General features: G+C 32.8%; 1 protein-coding gene across 3 annotated transcripts in view; it reads right to left on the bottom strand.

Moving 5' to 3' along the window:
- Window positions 1-24,745, bottom strand: part of LOC114335797 (putative fatty acyl-CoA reductase CG5065) — a 43,975-nt gene that overhangs the window by 6,529 nt on the left and 12,701 nt on the right. For all 3 annotated transcript variants that reach the window (XM_028286086.2, XM_028286085.2, XM_028286087.2), the window contains exons 4-7: window positions 23,243-23,382; window positions 22,318-22,427; window positions 21,033-21,225; window positions 12,344-12,586 (exon numbers count right to left, since the gene is read on the bottom strand). In XM_028286086.2, the coding sequence (XP_028141887.1) occupies window positions 12,344-12,586; window positions 21,033-21,225; window positions 22,318-22,427; window positions 23,243-23,382 (686 nt within the window). The remainder of the gene's footprint in view (window positions 1-12,343; window positions 12,587-21,032; window positions 21,226-22,317; window positions 22,428-23,242; window positions 23,383-24,745) is intronic.

Raw genomic sequence — 24,745 nt, 5'->3', positions numbered from 1 at the left:
TTGATCAGTAAACATGAGATTGAAACGTATTTACCAGTAGTATCTGATGAATCTAAGTTCAAGTATGATAACTGAAGATATTACAGGAATTATTGAGCTTGAGAAACCGTTTTTCCCGTAGGAAATAGATTTGATCATATTTATGAAGCCTATAATTTAAAAATTCAAACTTTCCCGGATATGACGTATACACCGTTAGATTCGTCTAGAGTCCTTCTACAAATGCTCAGTTATTGGCTCAATTCGTAGGTTGAAATTTTGAGTAATTGTCGAAAAACCAAAATTTTCAAAGTATAGTTTTTTAGTTTTTCGGCTATACTGAGACGTATGTATGTCTGATCCTGACGGCTTAAACACCATTTGAAAGCTTAACTCAACAATATTGATTTGGTGTATTTGCGGTTCTCCTGTCTGTTCTTGATCCGAAGATATATACCCCCAAAAAATATGCCGCTTTGTAGATACCAACTGGCTTATGGGTGGTCAAAAGTCACAAACTACACCGGTTCTGAATCGGCTCTGACCCCTTCTTCAAACACAGAAAAAGAATTCAAATCGGTTTAACTTTTAAACACACATATACATACATACTGATCCAGAAACATTTTCCCTTTTTTAAATAAAAATTGAGTCATATTTCTCCGCTCGGTAACTTTTGAATGGCATAACCGATTTTCAAAATTAGACATGCGTTGGAAAGGTAATGATCAGTACGATTAGAAGCCGCAAAGGTCGGACTTAAATTTTTGAAGGTTTTGGGAGTTTTGGGGACGAGAACGAAAAACAGATTCTAAATAGAAACGGCTGTAAAATCCACACCCTTGGACCAAAATGGATGGTTGACATATGAATGGGTGAGTCTTTTCCTGAACTTTAAGACGGGACTTGGCCCATCTTTCAAATCAGTTAGATTTAGAAAATCGAAAATTTCGTGTATATAGTGTCGCGTGTAGGTGGGTGTTGGTGTGCGCCACTGGCGAGAACTGCCGTTCTCTGGTAATATAAATATATTTGGGTTGAAAGAAAACAACTGGCCTGGTTGCGTAACATTTGACAATTGACAGGTCGAACGGTCGAGGAATAGGGAACTTGCTTAAATTTTTAAATTCGAAAAAAATGTTATAAATCACAACAGAACATAATTTAAAACATGTATCAAAGATAAAAAAGTTTTGTTTGTCTTTCGTTTGGCCCCTAAAGACGATTAAAAATTCAAATTAAACAGGTGGTCCAAAACGCGTCGTGACGTCACTCAGTTTAACGTTTAGATTTTTCCAATAAAGTAAACTTTCTTTCTTTCTTTCTCCCCTTCCTTATACCCTTTCAGGTGTCGGATTTGGGTTTAATTTAGCTACATATTCACCCATCTCTTCCATTCTTTTCGGTCCTGTGCTATTAGTTTCATTTCTTCTAGCGTTTTCTGTTTGATTTTTCCTGCTTCTACTATTTGCTGTATCCATTTTTTCTTCGGCCTGCCTTTTTTCTTTTTTGTAATATTCCTTGTTTCGTGAATTTTCCTTGCTAGTCTATTAGGTTTCATTCTCATCAGATGTCCATACCAGTTTAATTGCCTCTTTATTATTTTATTCATTATTGGTTCCTGTTTAGTTATCCCTCTTATTGTCTCATTTCTTATTCTATCCCATTTGGTCTTTCCGGCTATAGCACGTAAATGTCTCATCTCAATTGCATTTATCCTACTATTATGCTTTTTCTGTAAAGTCCAATTTTCGCTTGTATACAGTATCGTCGGTATCACAATCGTATTATATATTTTAATTTTTGTTTCGTGGGGCAATTCTTTTTTCCTCAGAATTGGCGCTAGTGCGTAGTACAGTTTATTTGATTTTTTAGTTCTGTTTGTTATTTCGAGGTCTATTTTCCCATCATCGGTAATAATACTTCCAAGATAATCATATGCTGTAACTATTTCCAGTTGAGTATTTTTGCAACCAATAAAGTAAACAAAATTTTAAATTAGACGTTATAAAGGTCAGTAGAAAATACATTTATGTGACGTTACAAGTGTTTTTGATCGTTTGAACTATTCATAGAAAATTTGTACTTTTACAAAATGGTTTTATTTTCAATAGTAAACCTTCGTTCCTTTCCTTCAAAAACAGTATAAAACTTCAATTTTAACAAACTGGTAGGTATATATTATTACAATGATATACGATATCGGAAACAAGGTAGCTGCTAACTTCAAAACAACAAAAGGATTACTACAGGGATGCCCAACGTCACCGACTCTATTTAAAATATTTTTAGAACACGCACTAACAACTTGGAAGACAAAGTGTAGGGGTATGGGAATACCGATAAGGGACGATTATCTCTACACATTGTGTTTCGCAGACGATCAGGTGATGATGGCTCAAGATGAAGAGGATATCAGTTACATGGTAAGAAAACTAAAAGAGGAATACAAAAAGGTGGGCATGGAAATAAATATGAAGAAAACGGAATACTTAGTAATATCGGAAGAAGACGTAAAAAACTTAGAAGTAGAAGAACAAGTTGAAATAAAAGGAACGAAGAATTTTAAATATTTGGGCTTTATAATGTCAAAAAGCGGAACAACAGAAGCAGAAATAAAAAGTAGATTGGGACAAACAAGATCTTGCATCAGACAACTCCATAATGTAATCTGGAATAAAAACATCAAGGGAAAAACAAAAAGAATGATATACCAAACAATAGTAAGAAGCATCATGACATATGCCGCAGAAATTTGGGTCATAAACAAAAAAACCCAAAAAAGCATTCTGGCAACCGAAATGGAATACTGGAGAAGATGCTGTGGTCTCACCAGAAGAGACAGAATAACAAATGAGGAGATAAGGAGAAGAATGCAAGTGGAAAAAGATGCCCTGCAATATATAGACGAGAGAAGACTGAAATGGTACGGCCACGTACGCAGAGCAGAAAACAATTTGATAAACAAGGTTGCAGAATGGAGCCCAAGAGGAACGAGAAGAAGAGGACGACCTAGAAGATCTTGGAAAAATGAAGTCGACGAAGCCATGTCTAAGAAAGGATTGGAAGACGGAGACTGGGAAGATCGAAAAAAATGAAAGTCCTGGCTGACGGAAGGGAAAGGGCATTAGCTGTAGACAACCCTTTATATATATATATATATATATATATATACGATATATGTAATTAGAATATAAATATTTTTGACTTATTCCACGACGATGAGCTGGCCAAATACCCAAGTAGGTGGAGGCCAATAAACTAAACAAGGAGAAGAAGAATATACCTAAATATAAGGTTGTATCTAGGTATACGCTAACGTGTACGCAAATAAAAAAGTTAGAGTGTCAGTGATTTCTTATTTTTTATTTGTTTAGTGTTTGTTTTTAAATTAACTATGGAGTGTTGACAATAATTATTTAGTTCTTTTAATGAGTTTAAGAACATTTTAAAACAGTACGAAAAAGATAAGAGACTATAAATTAATATATATTTTTTTAGTTATAAATGAAATAGTATTACCGTCCCAGTTTAAAATAAAAGGAAGACCTAAAGCTTTCACAATAATAATTAACTTGTTCTGAAGCTATTATCCTTGTGGCATTTTTGTAATCAACTATTCTAAATGGAAACTAAGCCACAATTTAACTAAAAAATTGATTTTATTAACGTTTCGACATCTAAACCGGATGTCGTTGTCAAAATACAAAATATTATTAAATTAAACAAAAATGTTGTTGCTTAGTAAAAAATTTTTTCTAATAATTTATTTAATCTGACTAATTTTTGTATTTTGACAATGACATCTGATTTGGACGTCGAAACGTTAATAAAATATTTTTTTTAGTTAAATTGTGGCTTATTTTGCATTTAGAATAGTTGATTATAATAATTCACTTACGTATAGAAATTATTTTAACAATATTTTGTACCTACATGTCATGTCAACTAAATACATAATAATATAATTATTTTGCTAACCTAAATATATACTTTTATATAATATATATATACATTGATTTATTACAATTAAGTTTGAAACATCTGAAAAGTTCTGCTTCCCTTCCCTTAACAAATATTTTTCTATCAAACAAACACTAAACATATCAAAATAGCATGTACCAAAATATATAGTCACTGCGCAAGCTAAATAATGACGTCACTGGCTTGATGAAGTTTAATTCGCGTCTACCTAACTTTTTTATTTGCGTACACGTTAGCGTCTACCTAGACACAGAGAAATATAACCATAATCAAAACTAATGCTAAACTATGTGACGTCACGGGCCGTTTGAACTATTTTATACCGCAGAAGACTTTAAATATGTATTTCTAAGTTATTACGAGTTTTTGAAGCGTGAAATTTTGGAAATCTCATTTTTAAACAAAACTGAACATTATTATCTAATAAAAAAATGTGCAAGTTCCCTATTGTTTCATATAGCTGCCGACCGAAAAACATTTCATCAGTTTGTTAATATTACGGTAGCCAACGCTTGAAAACAAGCACGCACACAAAGAAGAAGAAATACACCAGAAGCTTTCATATTAACACTTAGTTCCCTTGCAACTTCTAAAGCCTTTTTTTGAAAAATTATATCTTTTTTTTGTGTGAATTTGATGGCCTTGGCTAAGCCAATTAGCCAGACATTTTATTTTAAAAACAAATATTTTTTTCAATCAGAGGAATTTTTTTGTATTTTTAACTCTAAATATATGTACATAATAAACTAACATACTACTATCTAAATAAATACATTATTTTGGATGTAAATATTTTTTTTGTATATATTTATTTTTTTTGTATATACAGGGTGATTGATTAGTGTGAGGAAGCTCAGTATATCTGTTATAGTAAAAATTCCAAAAAAAAGTTATTGACAAAAATTGTAGGCAGCTTTAAACTCCATATTTTAAAATTAGCTACAATCTTACAGGGTGTTCTATAAGATGGTGGCAGACCAAACTTATGTTTTTTTTAAATGGAACACCCTGTATTTTATTTTAAATTTGAAATCTGCTTCACTTTCACATCACAACAATGTAAGTTTTATTATGTTATACCGGGTATTTAAAAAGTTATAACCAATATTACCTGAAAATCGTATCAAGTTTAACTCCCTGTATAATTAAAAAAGAGCATAGGAACATTGATATATTGCAACCATAGTTTTTTTAATAATTTTAGAAATTATAAAACATATTCGTTTTCATAATATTCGTTAAATCAAATACAGGGTAAGTCAAAATGCAAGTACATTATTTTCTTGGTAATTTTAAATAAAACACCCTGTATTTTATATCACTATCGAAAAGTACTAATATCGTACTTCAAATTTTATAAAGTACTCCCTATACCTAAAGGTATCAGTTTTCTAGATATTTTTATTTTTCCATCAAAGTATTAATTTGGTAGATATTTTAACGTTTACCAATAATTATTGTAAGTTGGCCATGATTGATTTGTCAGAAACTGACAGTTTGACATTATTGTTTATTAATTCAGTATTGGGGTACACCGTAAATTAGCAACAATTATTATTTAGTAATTCAGTAATTAATTCAATTTAAATTAGCAATAATTAATTTTACTACTGATGAAATGGTAGATATGATCTGGATTTTGGGGGAATGCAATAAAAATTCATTACTATCAGCTAGAATTTATCAAGAACGGTTTCCAGATAGGCGGCAACCTAGACAAGATACATTTGAAAAATTGAAAGATCGATTTAACCGCACTGGTTCAGTGAATTATGAAAAACATGAACGAACAAAAACTAGTGTGACCAAGTAAAACGAAATGAGTGTGTTGATGGCAGTTACAGAAAACCCACACACAAGTATAAGGAGTATTTCCAATGAACAAGAACTTAGTTACTACTCTGTTCAAAACATTCTATCTAAAAACAAGATGCACCCTTATCCTATTCAAAAGCACCAAGAATTAAATAATGATGATTTTCAGAAACGAATAGTATTTTGTGAATGGGCCTTAGAAAAAATTATTGAGCAGAGAGATTTTTTTGATTATGTCCTATTTGGTGATGAAGCTACATTCCATCGAAACGGTTCTGTTAATAGACATAATTTTCAATACTAATCAACAAGTAACCTATACCACATAGTAACACATAGTCAAACAAGATGGTCTCTAAATGTGTGGGGAGGTATCGTCGGTAATCATGTTCAAAATATTTCTTTACAAATGCTTAGTAATGTAAGCAACTCTTTCAATGACCGCTTTCAAGTATGCATAGATGTTTTGCATGTTAGAAGATAAGTTAAAATTACTGTTGTTTTTTATTTTTTTTGTGTTGTTATTTTTCTTTTAATTTTCCGTCGGTTATTTTTTATAAATTTTATTTAAAATAAATTGTTTTCTTTTCTTTGTCGTTATTTCGTTACTGAATTAATAAACAATAATGTCAAACTGTCAGTTTCTGACAAATCAATCATGGCCAACTCACAATAATTATTGGTAAACGTTAAAATATCTACCAAATTAATACTTTGATGGAAAAATAAAAATATCCAGAAAACTGATAACTTTAGGTATAGGGAGTACTTCATAAAATTTGAAGTACGATATTAGTACTTTTTGATAGTGATATAAAATACAGGGTGTTCTATTTAAAATTACCAAGAAAATAATCTACTTGCATTTTGACTTACCCTGTATTTGATTTAACGAATATTATGAAAACGAATATGTTTTATAATTTTTAACAATTGTTAAAAAACTATGCTTGCAATAAATCAATGTTCTTATACTCCTTTTTAATTATACAGGGAGTTAAACTTGATACGATTTTCAGGTAATATTGGCTATAACTTTTTAAGTACCCGGTATAACATAATAAAATTTACATTGGTGTGATGTGGAAGTGAAGCAGATTTCAAATTTAAAATAAAATACAGGGTGTTCTATTTAAAAAAACATAAGTTTGGTCTGCCACCATCTTATGGAACACCCTGTAAGATTGCAACTAATTTTAAAATGTGGAGTTTAAAGATGCCTACAATTTTTGTCAACAACTTTTTTTTGTAATTTTTACTATAACAGATCTACTGAGCTTCCTCACACTAATCAATCACCCTGTGTATATATATTTTTTTATATATATTTTTAATATGTTTTTTTTAATTGTTTTTTTTACTACGCTAAGACATAAACCCGATTCAACTTCGCGGAGATTTACATCTTCTTAGTTTTTTTTTTCTTCGTTTTTTTTTCTCTCTTTTTTCTCTTTTTTTTACTCTTTTTTTTTGTTTTTTTTTTCTTTCTTTTTTTTTCTGTTTTTTTCAATTATAATATACAATAATTACTTAAATCTAGAGGGTTAAAATAATAATAATAATAATAAATTATATCAGAAACAGGAATATTTTTAGACCGCTCTTTAAAAAAGCAATCGAAAATAATTAGGTATAAGGCACATTAGGTCACATTAGGTTTTCAAAAATTTTCTTTTCGCTTCCAGGTTTCCGCTATCAGGAAGCTGATTAATTAAATCACTCGTATGTTTCAAAATCATTGGCTTGAGTTTTTCCTATTCCAAATTTTTCTGCTAATTGTCTAACTTAACTTCTGCGTCTCTGCATAGTGAACCACATTGACTTTTTCTTTAAAAAGTTAAAAATACAAAGATAGAAAAAACTTATGTCTTATAGGTATAAACACCTCAATAATCACTCAACCTCAACAATTAGTCTTCTATCGAGGTGTTTATACCTATAAGAAGTAATAGTCTAAGAGCTAGAGCCGAAAAATCATCGTCATAAGTAATATGGAGTTTGGCAGGGCCGGCGATAAAGGGCCTGCAAGGGATGCATTGCAGGCGGGCGCCCCTGTTTGGGGGGCGCCAGAATGAGCATTTTTTCTGCTAGTATTATGTAAAATACTAAAATAAAAAATTCATTTTTTTTAAAATGCGGTTTAATTTTGTCATAATACCCTAATCTGTGTTTGTTAGTTTTGAATATCAAATAATATACAAAAATATGCAACGCCGCCTAGAATTCTTACCATGTAGTAATATAATTTATTGGTCAAAGATATCATATTTCAACCAAACAACTTTGTTATGAGAATGATTTGTTTATGTTCTTCAAATTTCTTGCAAGTTGTTAGTGTTGTATCACCAGTTATGAGAGGAAATGAATAATTTCTAGTAAAGTAAACAAGATTGTGATACTGTTTTCTTGCCGCCCGCGCCTGTCTAATTTAATGTACCTATTAATAGGTATCAAGTTAAGTATTAGTCCCATAAAAACATAATATTTAAAATAAAGATTTTACTTTAAATTTAGTTTAGAGCTCTTTAGATTTAGTATTATTTCATGTGATTATAATACAGAATAGTTTGTGAGTTGTACTCTGCAGTTAAAGAATCTATTAGCATACAATTAATATAAAATTATATTTGTTAAGTACTCAGTAGGTACATACTATTATTAATCTACGCTTAAGTTATTATTTTTATTTAGTTAAATAAAAATGGATTAAAAAAAAATTATCTAGGAATCTAGAGCACAAATCGAAAAAGAAAAAGCCGAAAAAGAAAAAATGACAAAAAAACAATGTCAATTCTCTTACGCCCGGTTTCATAATCAACTTTATTAACTAAACATTAACATTAACTAAAGTTCACTTTACAGTTGACAGTTACCCATATGAATAGCATTGATAAAGGTACCTACCAACTTAAAATTGAAAGTACACTTTAATGATTATGAAACCGACCGTTAGCCAATTTCTTAAAAAAGTTAAAGTGAAGTTGTTGTATCAGATGATGGGTCCAATAAAACTGTTACCGAACTTTATTTACCGGGTACATTTGCGAATAGCGGGACACCGACTTAAGTCGCTGCCCGGAACACAAATTTTTAGGACACAAGTCCAAAATCAAGTCATTAATAGGGAGAAAAGCTCTTCTAGCTACCCCTAGAATCAGGGGGTTTAACACATAAAGTAATACAGAGGATGTTCCATTACCCAGGGCATCTAAGGTAACGTTCAGTACAAAGCCTCCTTATTCGTTATGTACTGCGATGGGGAGGGGTGGTGGTACAGCTTGGGGGTCAGATAGATACGGGGTCAGGTTACGCAGTGTAACCCGTTTGATCTTCGGACATGTGTGTCTCACTGTTCCATTTGAACACACATAATGTTCCCGAGGCTGGGGTTGTACGAGTATCTGTGCGTGGGGTAGGGGTGGGCGCCTGTGCTAGTTTTGCAGGCGGGCACCTTATACCCAAGCGCCTGCACTGAGTTTGGCATGTGAAATGTGTCTATTGTATAGTGATAATTATGACCCCTTTCAGGCTGATACCTCAGTGGATACAGGAAGTAGCAATAAGGGATGAAAGAGGAAAGTTAGTGTAGTCTTTAAAGGTTTTCACCTCCTATTTTGTTAAACCTCCATCGATTTGCATGAAAATTGGTGACTAATTAGAGCATACCCCAAGAAATAAAAATGATTTGGTGCCAACTTGCACTTTTACCCTGGGGGTGGATACCACCTCTTTTCGGGGGTGAAAACTATTTTATTAAAAATAATCCCACAAATCGATACTTTTTGAGTTATTTAAGATCAAAGATTTGTCTATTTAAGAGCACATGCGTGAAGTTACGGATGATAAAACGAACATAATAATTAATTGTATGTTATTAAAATATTATTTTTATATTATTTCGATATTATAAATTTAGCAAAATAAAGTGTATTCGAATATGTCAAATGTACCCATTATTGGACACCCCCCAGTTTCTGGACATATTCAGTATATATTGATAGAAAAAAATCAATTAAATATCGAAATAATATAAAAATAATATTTTACTAACATACAATTAATTAATATGTTCTTTTTATCATCCGTAACTTCACGCATATGCTCTTAAATCAGGGGTCCCCAAACTTTTTTGTACCACGCCCCCTTTTGTTGAAATGAAAGCTTCTCGCGGCCCCCCCTTTACAATAAATTGTATGGGCCTAAATAGGAACAAAACAAAAACAAATAAGTATTAGCTTGAAAACAAAACACTTATTTATTCTGCCATAAGATACAACAATATCAGTTTCCATAAAATACAAAAATTATTAATAAAAGAAAAATATATTAGGTTGGTTAGTGAGAAGGATGTGCTTGCATTTTATTTACTATAGTATGCCTATTCGTGGCCGAGTTTTAGTAAGTGCACAGCATAAGTCATTAGCAACATCAAGTTCATTCCGATACTTTGTTTTTTTTGCCACAAGTGTTGAAAATCGCACAAATAGTTACTTGAAAAAGCAAATATAAATGAAGAGCTTCCCGTGATACACTAAGATACACTTTGAAATATTTTAACCAAAATGAAGGTTTGTCCATTATAATTATTAATTATAACAAAGTATTTGGCAGACGAATCATGCAAAAAATCATTTGGATTTATTTGCAAAGCATCTTCTTGAAGTGATTCAGGCAGGGAGTCTATGTTGACATGGAATGGATCAGTTGACATTCTGTAAATAAAATTGTCACAAGTGTTTGGGAAGTATTTCTGGAACTCTTCAATTAAGCTCTCCAAATGGTTTGATATTTGGATTTTCAAACTTGATCCTTCACAAATGTCCTTGAATCGTGTTTCTTCTGAGATTGGCTCTACTTTAGAGAAATTTGAATAATTTCAGGAGTTTGCTGATATTTTACGCCTCCAAAGTTGAGTAACTAAGCCTTCATCAAAATGAGTAACTACTATATTTGAGTCTCCACCCTGCAGCTTTAGGTTGAGGCTGTTCAACGAGTCAAAGATATCTGACAAATAAGCCATTACCCAATTACTTGGGTACAATGTTTTTTGAAAGCCATGTTTAGCTCATATTGCTTTTGATGTTCCAAGGTAATTACTTCATCTCAAAGGTCAAATAATCTTGCCAACATGTTTACTTTTGATAGCCATCGTACTTCTGTATGAAGTAGCAGTGTTTTGTGATCACTTTCTAAATCTTCACAAAGAGTTTTAAACAGTCGAGTATTCAACGCACTGTTTTTTATGTACTTCACTACTTTAATACACAACTTTAAGACAGCCATAAGTTCATTTGGAAGGGTTTTTGCTGCCAAAGCTTGTCGATGTATAAAACAATGTATCCCAATCACATCAGCATTTTTCTCTATTACTAATTGCAAATGGCCTGAACGAAAACCAAGCATTGAAGGTGCTCCATCTGTACATAAACTGATCAGTTTATGCCAAGAAAGTTCATGTTTGTCAAAAAACCCTCACACTGCTTTCATATCTAACATTAATAGCTTCTGTCGTGGTCTCCAGTCTCCAACTCTGAAGAAAAGAGTAGCTCGTCTTTCATTCTTTCGTTTTGAATATACCAAACATAAACAATTAACTGATAACGTTGTGCTATGTCAGTACTCTCGTCTAGCTGAATATCAAAAAATGGCGATTATTTTACTGCATAAACTACCTGGTTTTGTATGTCTTCGGTCATATCATCAATGCGGCGTTTCACAGTGTTGTCAAAAAGAGGTATTTGAGATAACTTTTGCTTACTCTGCGTTACCAGACACAATTTAACAAGCGGCTAACTAAATTTAATTTAATGTTCAACTTGTCTCGCGCCCCCCCTGATATGTCCTCACGCCCCCCAGGGGGGGCGCGCCCCACAGTTTGGGAACCCCTGTCTTAAATAGACAAATCTTTTATCTTTAATAACTCAAAAAGTATTGATTTATTTTAATAACATGATATAAAAAATTTTACTTAAAATTTGTCCCTCTATCGATTTGTGGGGTTATTTTTATTAAAATTGTTTTCACCCGCCGGAAGGGTTGGTATTCACCACCAGGGTAAAAGTGCAAGTTGGCACCAAATCAGTTTTTATTTCTTGAGGAATGCTCTAATTAGTCACCAACTTTCATGCAAATCGATGCAGGTTTAACAAAATAGGAGGTGAAAACCTTTAATGACTGCACTAACTTTTCCCTTTCATCACTTATTGCTACTTCCTGTATCCACTGAAGTGTCAGCCTGAAAGGGGTCATAATTGTCAATATACAATGGACACATTTCACAGGAAAAACTCCATATTACTTATGAAGATAATTTTTCGGCTCTAGCTCTCCGTCTATAAGGTTTTTCTATCTTTGTATTTTTTATAAATAAGTCTCTTAACTGTGTTTTTATAGGAAGCTCTGATGATGGCATTTTGATATGCTGAAAGTACTTAACTGATTTTTAATAAATGTTTTACACACTATCAGTTTTTTAAAAACATACACCTGTTGCTGTTTTGACTTAACATACGCTGATGACCCGTATCTAATGCTAATTCATGTAGTAAAAAAACCTGTAACTTACATCGGTTTGTATCCTAAACAAAATAATATTAAGTCGATAAATATCGCAGGAATCAGTTGAAACAGGAAGAAATTAATTTTGGCATAAGTTTTACTTTTGGTCATTGTACCTCCAGGATACCATAGAATTCCATTGAAGGGTACATCGGTTTCAATAACCTCCTGAGCAGATTTCAAAATTGTTTCCCAGTTTTCTTTAAACTCTGTTTCTGGGACACAGATGTTAAATATATATGGAGCGCCCCTGAAAATATATTTATCGTAAAAATTAAACAAAACATACAAAGAAGTTACAATACATTATACTCCAGGGAAATAAGGCAAAAATATACCATGTTCGGGACACTTGAGTAGCCAGGTTGCAAATGGGTTTTTTGGGTACTATATACCTAATACATTATACATACAAAAATGCCCGTCACAGTTCGGACGAGAAATTTAGTTATTAACAAGTAAGTGTCAAAAATGGCAGTTTTTTCGTTTAAATCGCTACGGGTAACAATAGGGTAATTAAATATCTTATTTATACTATTATTCTCATAGTAGATGAGCCAAGGTTTAAAATGGCCGTTTTGAATTTCGGTTCGATCATTTGTTGCTTCAGAAATTGCAAAATAATACAAAATTTCTAAAATAAAAAAATTGCTATAACTTTTGTGAAAATGACCTTAAGACTTTCATATTGCACCAAAAGTTGAGACAAATAGTCCATATAATGCACAAAAAATTTTAAGACGATTCGTCAATTAGTTTAAATTTTATTCAATTTGTTTATCCCAATGAGCTTTTTTTTCCCAATATTATTGTTCAGAAAATATTAATATAATAGCAATTCTGTGAAAACCACATGAAAGAAGAAAAGTCATTATTTCAAAGTATTTAAAAAAAAATCATTAAAAAGTCATTTTTATCAATCCGAAAAAATTTTACTTAAGTAGGATAAAAACACTTTTTACCTAGGTTAATTACAGTCAAAGTTAGCCACTTTTTTTATTTAATTGACAGCTACTTTGTTTACAACAATTAAGCAACCCAACTAGCACCATTTCGAAGTTGAAGGTATATAGTTTATGTGTAAAAGTTTTAGTAAATTTTAAACTTCAACAGAGTTGTTAATAAAGCTTTAAAAATAACTTTCTAACGAAATCGATTTGTGGTCGGTAGAAATGAATTATTAAAATCCGTGCACTCAAAAAATGAAACTGATTCTTCAAACATATGCTGCGATTAATATCTCCAGAGTTTGTTGATGGATTTTGATCATAATTTTTTTAAATTGTATGTACTCGTAGTCTTATAGAGTACGTTATGTACGTAAATCCCCACCTAAAATTTCAAAATGTTAGGGGGAGTTCCCTTTATCACTCAGGGATATGAAAAATAGGTTACGACCGATTCTAAGACCTACCGAATATACATATATAATTTCATAAAAATCGGTCAAGCGGTATCGAAGGAGTATGACAACTAACACTGTGACAGGAGAATTTTATAGATGTAAATATATAGATGGGTATTAACAAATAGGGGTTGGTGATGGAAAAGTGTAAATTAAGGGTTGTATGTATTTTTTAATTCTACATCATATAAAATTAAGATAGACAATTTTGTCCAAAAAAATAAAAAAAACTGTCAGGGGCAACCCTCCTTATAACTTATGGGTATGAAAAATAGATTAAAACCTATTCTCAGTCCCATAGGATACACTTGCAAAATTTCATAAAAATCGACCAAGCCGTTTCGGAGTAGTATGGTAACTAACACTGTTATAGGAGAATTTTATGTATATTGAAGTAACTGTGAATTAAATAATAAAAGTGGCTAACTTTGACCGTAATTAACATAGGCGAAAAGTTTTTTTTTGAAAATTTGTGTAAAAATACCAGCTTTTGAAATTCCAAGGTAAATTTACTCTACAGTCAATATGAACAAAGATATTCAAATTGTTTCAAGCCAAAAATGACTCTACTTTGGTAAAATGTTTTCGTAGTGACAAAAATTACTTTTTAATGATTTTCTTCAATAATTTGAAAACAAGACTATTGTTATTTCATGTGGTTTTCACAGAATTTCTATACAATTATTATTTTCTGAACAATAACATTACAAAAAAAAGCTCTTTGGGAAAAACAAATTGAATAACATTTAAACTAATTGACGAATCGTCTTATAATTTTTTGTGCAGTATACGGACTCTTTGACTCAACTTTTTGTGAAATATAAAAGTCGTAAGGTCACTTTCGCGAAAGTTATAGCAATTTTTTTATTTTTGAAATTTTAGTTTTATTTTGCAATTTTTGAAGCAACAAATGATCGGACCAAAATTAAAAAACTGCTGTCTTAAACATTGGCTCATCTACTAAAAGAAGAATACTATAAATAAGATATTTAATTATCCTATTTTTACCTGTAGCGATTTAAACGAAAAAACTGCCATTTTTGACCCTTATTTGTTAATAACTAAAATTCTCGTCCGAACTGTGACGGGCATTTTTGTATGTATAATGTATTAGGTATATAGTACCCAAAAAACCCATTTGCAACCTGGCTGCTCAAGTGTCCCGACAAAAACCTTATTTCCCTGGAGTATTATAATAAAGTAAGTGAAAATGACCGTCGAATATTGCTACCGTGGAGTCATTCCATTACCTCAGGAGAGAGTTTGTTTATTTTTAAAACTACCTTCGAATCGTATGGCTGAACATTCTTGGGTGATATAATGGACTGATTGTTCAGCAGTATTGCATTTGTCACATAGAGGGTTATCTGCAATGCCCCATTGGTTAAATGATTTATTGCATACTTTATGACTTGCCCTAACCCGGTTCTTCTTCTTCTTAGCCTTCTATCGTCCACGTTTGGACATAAGCCTCTCCAAAACTCCTTCCATCGGTCTCTATCCTGAGTAACATATTTCCAATTCGTTCCGGCTACTCTTTTAATGTCATCAACCCATCTCATCTGTGGTCTTCCTCTCGGTCGTTTACTTTCATAAGGTTTTCTGTGTTGTATTGTTGCATTTCAACGTTGATCTTTTTGTCTAGCAGTGTGGCCTGCGAAGCTCCATTTTGCAATTTTTGTTGTTCAATCAAGGTCTCCTCTATAAACTGAAATTACACCTAACAGACCAACAACTATACTTTATACTAAAATCGTATCTTACTGACCGATACTTCCAAGTCAAAATTGAAGATAACTTCTCAAATTACCACATCATCCAATCTGGCGTACCACAGGGTAGCGTTCTCGGCCTGTTTCTCTAACTGATATTTAAAGCCGACGTTCCAACCAGAAATGATACCTTCTTAGCTCCTTTTGCCGATGATACGGGAATCTTAGCAGTGGATGTCGACCCTAATGTAGCATCACAAATAGTACATCATTTAGACCAATTACAAAACTGGCTCAAGCGATGGAAAATAAATGTTAATGCCAGCAAATCAGTACAAATTACTTTTACAACCAGAAAATCTGCATGTCCTCAAGTTTCTATAAATAATACTCCGATTCCCATCAAACCAGTTGTCAAATACTTGGATTGCATCTGGATGAAAACCTCATATGGAAAACGCACATTAAAACTAAAAGTAAACAATTAGATCTTAAACTAAAAAATTTATGAACTGGCTATTTGTTTAACAAGAGGTGTCAGTTATCTCTTGAAAATAAGCTGCTTCTGTACAAATCTATACTTATACCAGTTTGGTCATACGGAAGAGAATTATGGGGCTGCAGTAAACCTTCAAATACGAAGATTCTTTAAACAATCCAGTCCAAAATGATAAGTAAAGCTCCATGCTACGTATCCAACCAGACACTTCACAACGATCTGGACATCCCACTAATCAAGGACTTAATAAAGAATCATTCAATTAAATATAAGAATCGCACCAATGACCACACCAACGAATTGATAAATAATTTATTCACCCAACCACTTGCCGAAAGAAGACTGAAGAGAATATGGCCAGACGATCTACCACAATAATTCTTAGCCAAGCCGCACACCAAAGAAATATGAAACGAAAAACATGAAACGAAAAACATGTTTCATGAAACTAAAACACTGCTAAACAAATCTCAAAGTCCGAATACCAATGAAACGAGTGTGATTCATGCTCATGACACATTTTTATTTTCGGAGAGTTTCATAAATGGCCGGACGTATATTTGTTTAGCAGTGGTTTATTTCCATGAAACGTAATTTACGTTTCATGTTTCTTTGATATGCGGTCGGGCTTAGAGAACCGTCACTGGACGGTACCTAACTCATGTCAATTGACTTACATACCATTTACTTATTACTTTGTATATTATAGAGTAGATTGTAAAAATGCAGTGTATAAAATAAAAAAAAAATGTTGTTATGTCCTCGACTTTTGTTTTTGATCTTACCCAATCGTTCCTCTTTTTATCTGACAGTCGTATACCTAACATTGCTCTTTTCATTGCTCTTTCGGTTGTGGCTAGGTTATTCATATTTGCCTTGGTTAGTGTCCAGGTTTGGCATCCATATGTCATAAGAGGAAGGATGTACTGGTTGAATACCTTGCTCCTTAAGTATTGGGGTATTTTGCGGTTCGTAAGTATCCGACTAAGTTTTCCAAATCCTGGCCCATGCTAGTCTTGCTCTCCTAGTAATTTCTGCACTTTGGTTCTCTTTGTCACGTTTCAAAATTTGGCTTCTTCTTCTTCTTCCTTCTTGTATGTAGGCTTTAAAGCTTGTTTCTTCTTCAAGATTAGCCTCCTAAATTATTTAAGTTATCGCACCATCTTTTTCTTGGTCTGCCAATACTTCGTCCATTTGGTGACTTATCTCGTGCTATTCGTACTACCCTATCCTCTGCCATTCTACTAATGTGTTCGTTTCACTCCTGTTTCCGTTTTGTCACCCATCTATTTATGTCTTCTACATTGCATGATCTTATGTTTTCGCTTCTCTCCCTATCCAACAGACTTTTTCCTGATATTAGTCGGAGTATTTTCATCTCTGTTGTTTCTAGTAGTCGTCTCGTTTTGAGTCTAGTAGATGTACCAAAGAAGATTAGATCAGAAGCTAGTGGAATTTCGTTTTGAGGAGAATATCAACAGTACATACGAACACATAAGAGAAAGCATAATACAAGCAGGTCTGGAAGCGCTAGGAAAAATAGAAAATACAAGAGATAAAAATTACAAATGGGAATTCCACGAAGACACCTTAGAGAAAATAAAAGAAAAAAAAGAACTATACCATAAATACCTAAGCACAAAAGATCCACAAGACCTCCGTAAATATAGAGATAAGAACAGAGAAGTTAGGGCTATTACAACGAAAGAAAAAAATGAACAATGGGAAAGGTCATGTAGAAGTATAGAACAGAATATGGGAGGAACAAGAAGTTCAGAAGCCTGAAAAATTGTGAAATCATTACGAACTAACAGGAAAGAGAAAACTTTTATACAATACATACCAGACGACGAGTGGGAGAACCACTATAAAAATCTACTGATAGAGCAAAGACCAGAATTCAGCATCGATGGAGACGAACAAAAAATAATGACCACAGAGGAAGAAAAAATAGTCATAACAGACAAAGAGATGAAAGAAGCAATAAATTCCATGAAGAACAATAAAGCTGGAGGACCAGGAGGAATTGTGGCGGAACTAATCAAATACGGAACACAGAAATTAAGAAGAATGATATGCCGAATCATGGAAAGAGCAATAAATGGAGAGGACATCCCTAAACAATGGCAAGAAGCCTACATAACATCGATATACAAAAAAGGTAACAGAAAAGATTGCGAAAATTACAGGGGGATAAGCGTCATCGCTACAATGGGAAGACTGTATGGCAGGATCCTCAGGAACAAAATAGAGAAAAATATAGAGGGTAAAATCGGAGAAGAACAAGCAGGTTTTACAGCAGGGAAATCATGTCTAGATCATATCCATACAATACAACAGACAATAGAGAAAAAAAGAGCTAAGAACAAAGATGTACACATGGCGTTTATAGACCTTAGGAAGCCATACGACACCGTGCCAAGGAAAGAACTGTACAAAGCAATGACTAAAATAGGGATACCACCTAACCTAACACAAGCAATCAAAAATATGTATAGTGGAAATGAAGTAAATATAAAAATCGGAAACAAGGTAGTTGCTAACTTCAAAACAACAAAAGGATTACTACAGGGATGCCCAACGTCACCGACTCTATTTAAAATATTTTTAGAACACGCACTAGAAACTTGGAAGACAAAGTGTAAGGGTATGGGAATACCGATAAGGGACGATTATCTCTACACATTGTGTTTCGCAGACGATCAGGTGGTGATAGCTCAAGATGAAGAGGATATCAGTTACATGATAATAAAACTAAAAGAGGAATACAAAAAGGTGGGCCTGGAAATAAATATGAAGAAAACGGAATACTTAGTAATATCGGAAGAAGACGTAAAAAACTTAGAAGTAGAAGAACAAGTTGAAATAAAAGGAACGAAGAATTTTAAATATTTGGGCTTTATAATGTCGAAAAGCGGAACAACAGAAGCAGAAATAAAAAGTAGATTGGGACAAACAAGATCTTGCATCAGACAACTCCATAATGTAATCTGGAATAAAAACATCAAGGGAAAAACAAAAAGAATGATATACCAAACAATAGTAAGAAGCATCATGACATATGCCGCAGAAATTTGGGTCATAAACAAAAAAACCCAAAAAAGCATTCTGGCAACCGAAATGGAATACTGGAGAAGATGCTGTGATCTCACCAGAAGAGACAGAATAACAAATGAGGAGATAAGGAGAAGAATGCAAGTGGAGAAAGATGCCCTGCAATATATAGACGAGAGAAGACTGAAATGGTACGGCCACGTACGCAGAGCAGAAAACACTTGGATAAACAAGGTTGCAGAATGGAGCCCAAGAGGAACGAGAAAAAGAGGACGACCTAGAAGATCTTGGAAAAATTAAGTCGACGAAGCCATGTCTAAGAAAGGATTGGAAGACGGAGACTGGGAAGATCGAAAAAAATGGAAGTCCTCGCTGATGGAAGGGAAACGGCATTAGCTGTAGACAACCCTTTATATATATATATATATATATATATATATATATATATATATGTAGATGTGTCAGGTCTTGTCTTCGCCGTGTATGTCAATATAGGTCTAATTTCTGCTTTATAGATTCTTGCTTTTGTGCCTTGTCTTAGGTGTTTGTTCTTCCAGATTGTGTCATTAAGGGATCCCGCCGCTTTACTTGCTTTTAAGCTTTGTTGTCGTACTTTCTCTTCAACATCTCCGTAACTGGTTATTTCTATTCCCAGATATCCAAACCTTGCTTCCTGCTTTATTATTGTCCCATCAATTTCGATTTTACATCGTAATGGGTATTTAGATGTTGTCATACACTTGGATTTTTCTGCTGATATTATCATATTGTATTTCTTGTCTGTTGTATTGAAGATGTGTATTAATCTTTGGAGATCATCTTCTGTCTCGGCGATTATTGTTGCGTCGTTTGCATAACATTATATTTGGATTTCTTTGTTCCCCATTCTGTAACCATGACCTTTACGTAATGCTTCTATTATTTGGTCCATTACTATATTAAAGAGCAGTGGGCTTAATGAATCACCTTGTCTGACTCCGCTTTGTACTGGTATAAACTGCGTTAGTTTTCCATTTATCTTTGCCTGTATTCGATTATAAAAATAGATGTTTTCGATGGTTTGTATAATATTGATTGGTATGTTTCTTCTCTACAGTAAATGTAAGACGTCTTCGACTTGGATGCGATCGAAAATCTTTGTCAGGTCTATAAAACATAGATATGCTGGTTTATTGTACTCAATGGTCTTTTCTGTGATTTGTCTCAGTACAAATACGGCGTCTACGCAGGATCTTCCGAATCTGAATCCTTGTTGTTCATCTGATAAAGTTGTTAGTTTATTGATCTTGTTGGTTAGGACTTAGCCTAGGTAGATATATTCCTAGGGACTTTTTCCATCTCACTGCCATTTATAGTTATAGGTCAGAGCTAATCTATGTTTGTCATTATTTCTGTTTTTCACATATTCATTTTTAGGCCGACGTATTGGGAGCTGCCATTATAATTTGCAGTTCAGACTGCAAATCAGTGCAGATTCGGTTCAGACTACACCATTCTCGGCGCACAAAAGAGAAACACTTGGGTTTGACTGTGGGATTGTCTATTAAGTGTGCCTTGCGAACATGTTAAGATCTTGTTAAGATTGTAAGCTGTTTTTGTTGGCGGGTTTCTAAATCTCAGCTGTAATGGGTCTTGGTTTAGCTGATCGATGTCGGTATTTATTGGCAGTGATATAATTTTTTAATATTTCTGGCATTGAGTTTTAAGAGTCGTTAACCATAGAATTTTAAAGCATAAAAATAGAGCGAAACCGCTGAAAGAAGATACGTGCATAATTGATATCATTCAAACAAAAGGAACAAATTGCAAAAGCATCGGACTTATTAAAAATAAGTTATGTAGTTAAGATATTGCAGATATAAGAATAAATTAATATTATTTTTAGTCACTAAACGTGCTCTAATGAAACAATAGGCTATAAAAATATTTTTTAAAGAAAATAAGAAGAATATAAACCCAATTTGATAATTTAAACCAAATAAACAATTAAAACAAATAATTTGAACCATTTATCAAACCTACTTACTTTACGTTCAGATAATACCAAGAAAATACCAATATTCCAGCCACAGCAGCATCCACTGGAATAAGATTTGCGTATGATTTGCTATCCATATACATACATCTAATGACACCTTTACCAGCACCAACAAATAGACCCATAGGTCCTTGTAAATTATTTGCCCAACCGGGTATTGGATCTTGAAATGAAGGAATAACTAAAAAATAATTATATATGCATATTAGATGAATGTAAAATTTTTATTAAAAATATGAATAATATTTTGCTTTCGAAGAACAAGAACAACAAAAGCCAAAAGAAACAATACCGACATAGTGGTATATACAAACTTATATGTAGTGACTGCCCAAAAACTTACATGGGTCAAACTGGCAGAACCTTTCACAAACGCATAGCAGAACACAAAACGGCTTATGACCAACTTAAGACGCATATATATAGTGTAGACGCATAGTAAAAATATATCACTTGAGAAAGGCACTCTGCCAAAACAGCTGTAGTGAAAATATATTTAATAAATTTTTTGGAATTGAAAAAACAGAAGCTAGCAATGTTTTATTCCAGCGTTGGATACGCAATCAAAGGAAACCATGCACTAAAGACGTTAAATCAAAATAAATAGATAATAATCTGAAAAGAAATTAGAAACAGCATAAGCGCTTATCGACTGGACATCATGGAATCTCAAATGGAAGAGAGAATCTCCCAGATGAGTCCAGAAATTGAAAATGAGAATGCACATATTAGATACATGGATTTTTACAGCTGATTAGATAGAAAAATAATTAAATATGTAATTACAGTTGACCTGTAACGACTTTATATATTACGTTTTGTTGTTTTTACAGCTTAGATTCTATTAGATAGATTTAATATCAACCGGGCTTAAGGGGATAGACGAAAAATATTGGTCCAATGCATTCAGTTTTTTTAACCCTGAGAAAACTAATAAGTATTTTTGAAAAATTTTAAACGCAGAATGAAAGATTACATTATTATCGAAGGCCAAAAGTGCCTGAAAACTTCTATAATGTTTATTCTAATTAGCTACAGGGCTAAAAAAAAAAGAGAAAATTTAGTATCATTTTTAATTTCAAATATTTCATTCAAAAGAAATTTTTGTTTATTCTGATTTTCGGTCCTCGGTAATAATGTAATCTCTCATTAAGCGTTTACAATTTTCGAAAATATTTATTAGTTTTCTCAGGATTCGAAAAAAAAATGAATGCATGTAAGTAGCATGTGACCAAGATTTTGCGCCTACCCCTTAAATATTAGTATAACTTACCTACTGCAGGTCGGCAGATAATTAGAGGTATCTTTCCCACTTTTTCATAAACTAAATTTTCAGCTAAGGCTTTAGAGAATGTGTAAGAATTAGGAATATCACCAAGAATTCTACAATAAAACAACTAATTTTAGAAATATTTTTAAATCTCTTTTATCTTCTTTCTAACATGCGTTTCTTAATTGCTCTGCTTTGTGGTTTTCATCTAAGTTTCTAATCCAACGCGTTTTTCCTTAGTTTCAGTAAGAATGAAGATATCAATTTAAAATTTTTTAACAAATTGAAGAGTCTCAGATGCAGAATCCACCATTAAAATGGTAAATAGTAATTTAAATCTGAGACTTTTCATGTTGAAAGTTCTTTCTGGTACATCCTTAATCTGCGAAGATTAAGGATGTTAGCGCTGTTGAAAAAGCCTGAAACGGTGGAAACAGCTGTCCGGCGATTGTGCATCCCTCTGAATCAAAAACAAGCAAAACCATCATTTGCTTTTAAAATTTTTTATTGCTGAAATCATGATGTCTACTTTCTGTTAAAGACTTTATACAGTATTTTGACGTATACGTATTTTGACGCTTACTTTTTTTTAACTTAGATATGCAGCAGTTATTGGGCAGGTCAGATATCTGAACCTAAATTTTCTATCAAAATTATTCTTTCAACATACATATTCCAGTATGAATACATATTTTATTGTTCTTTATTAAATACATAAGCTCAAAACATATCTCAAATTTATAAAAATATGTAGGCTCTAAAGAAAATATGTAGGCTTTAAACTCTGAACTTTCTATATTGCTTTTCACATAATACCTACTGTACTTTATTTCGTATTTAACGTATTGCAAAATAGGAAAAAATAATTATAAAATTAGATTAAATAATAATGTAATGAAAGTTTACAGTAGTTTTAGTATATTCTTACTTTTTGTCATTTATACCATCTTCATCCATCCAGTTTAGGCTACTTAGTACCTCGTGTGGACTAGCTTTAGTCTTGTACTCTTTTTCCATAGTTACTTTGTTATTAGGAAAAGCATAAGATGATGAAACGTGAATAAATAACTAAAAAATAAAATTCGTTTAAATAATTTTAATGAGGTGATATATAACATAGGGGCAAAATTTCGGGTAAATGCTTTTTAAAAGCATTCATTCGAGGACCGAAATTCCTTTCACACTCAATTTTCTCTTCTTTTTCACCCCTTCTTCTTCAAGTGCCGTCTCCTAATCGGAGGTTGGATATCATCACTACCTTTACTCTATCCACCGCTGCTCTAAAGAGTTCTATAGAACTGCATCGAAACCAGTCCCTTAAATTCTTTAACCATGACACTCTCCTTCTTCCTATACTCCTTCCGCCTCTTATCTTTCCCTGTATTATCAGTCTTAGCATTTCATATCGCGGTCCCATCATTACGTGTCCCAGATATTGTAACTTTCTTATTTTTATTGTGTTTATTATTTCGCATTCTTTACCCATTTCTCGCAGTACTTCCGTGTTCATTTTCCTCTGTGTCCATGCTATTCTAAGCATCCTTCTGTAACACCACATTTCAAATGAGTGTAGCTTATTTATGTGTTCTTGCTTTAATGTCCAGCTTTCAAGTCCATATTGTAGTATCGAGAACACGTAGCATCTCAAAGCTCTTACTCTCAGTTCTAAGCTAAGGTCTTTGTTGCAGAGAACTGTTTTCATTTTTACAAACGCATTTCTTGCTATTTCTATCCTGGTCCTTATTTCTGTTGTTTGATCATTTTTCTCTGAAATCCAGGTTCCTAGGTATTTGTATTTATCAACCCTTTCTATCGGTAAATTTCCCAAGTGTATGCTTGTTTGTATGTTTGTTTTCTTAGTTATTATCTTATCATATATTTGGTCTTTTTTATATTCATTTTTAGTCCATATTCTTCACAGAAATTGTTTGTTTTGTTTAGTAGTAGTTGGAGATGTTCAGCAGAGCTTGCCATAATCACGGTGTCATCTGCATATCTTATGTTGTTAATAGATCTTCCGTTAATTATTATTCCTTCACTTTGAGGTAGCAATGCTTCTTCAAAAATGGCTTCACTATATGCATTAAAGAGTAATGAAGACATAATACATCCCTGCCGAACTCCTCTCCTGATTTCAATTTCTGGACTGGGTTCGTTATGTATTACAATTTGTGCTCTTTGATTCCAGTAAAGGTTTGTTATTATTCGTAAGTCCCTTTTGTCTATGTTTTTTGTCTTTAGAATTTGGACTAATTTTTCATGTCTTACTTTGTCAAAAGCTTTCTCAAAATCAACGTAATAAACATGCACATCTACATTCATGTCCATGCTTCCTAGTCCGTTTCTGAACCCAAACTGACTATCATCTATTCCTTCTTCTAGTTTTTTATTTATACGACCATGTATTATTTTCAAGAATAATTTGAGAATG

The sequence above is a fragment of the Diabrotica virgifera genome, chromosome 2 (genome assembly GCF_917563875.1).
Source record: "Diabrotica virgifera virgifera chromosome 2, PGI_DIABVI_V3a".
Taxonomy (NCBI): Eukaryota; Metazoa; Arthropoda; class Insecta; order Coleoptera; family Chrysomelidae; genus Diabrotica; species Diabrotica virgifera.
Note: the sequence above shows the minus strand (reverse complement) of the source record. Positions and strands in the feature narration are given on the sequence as shown.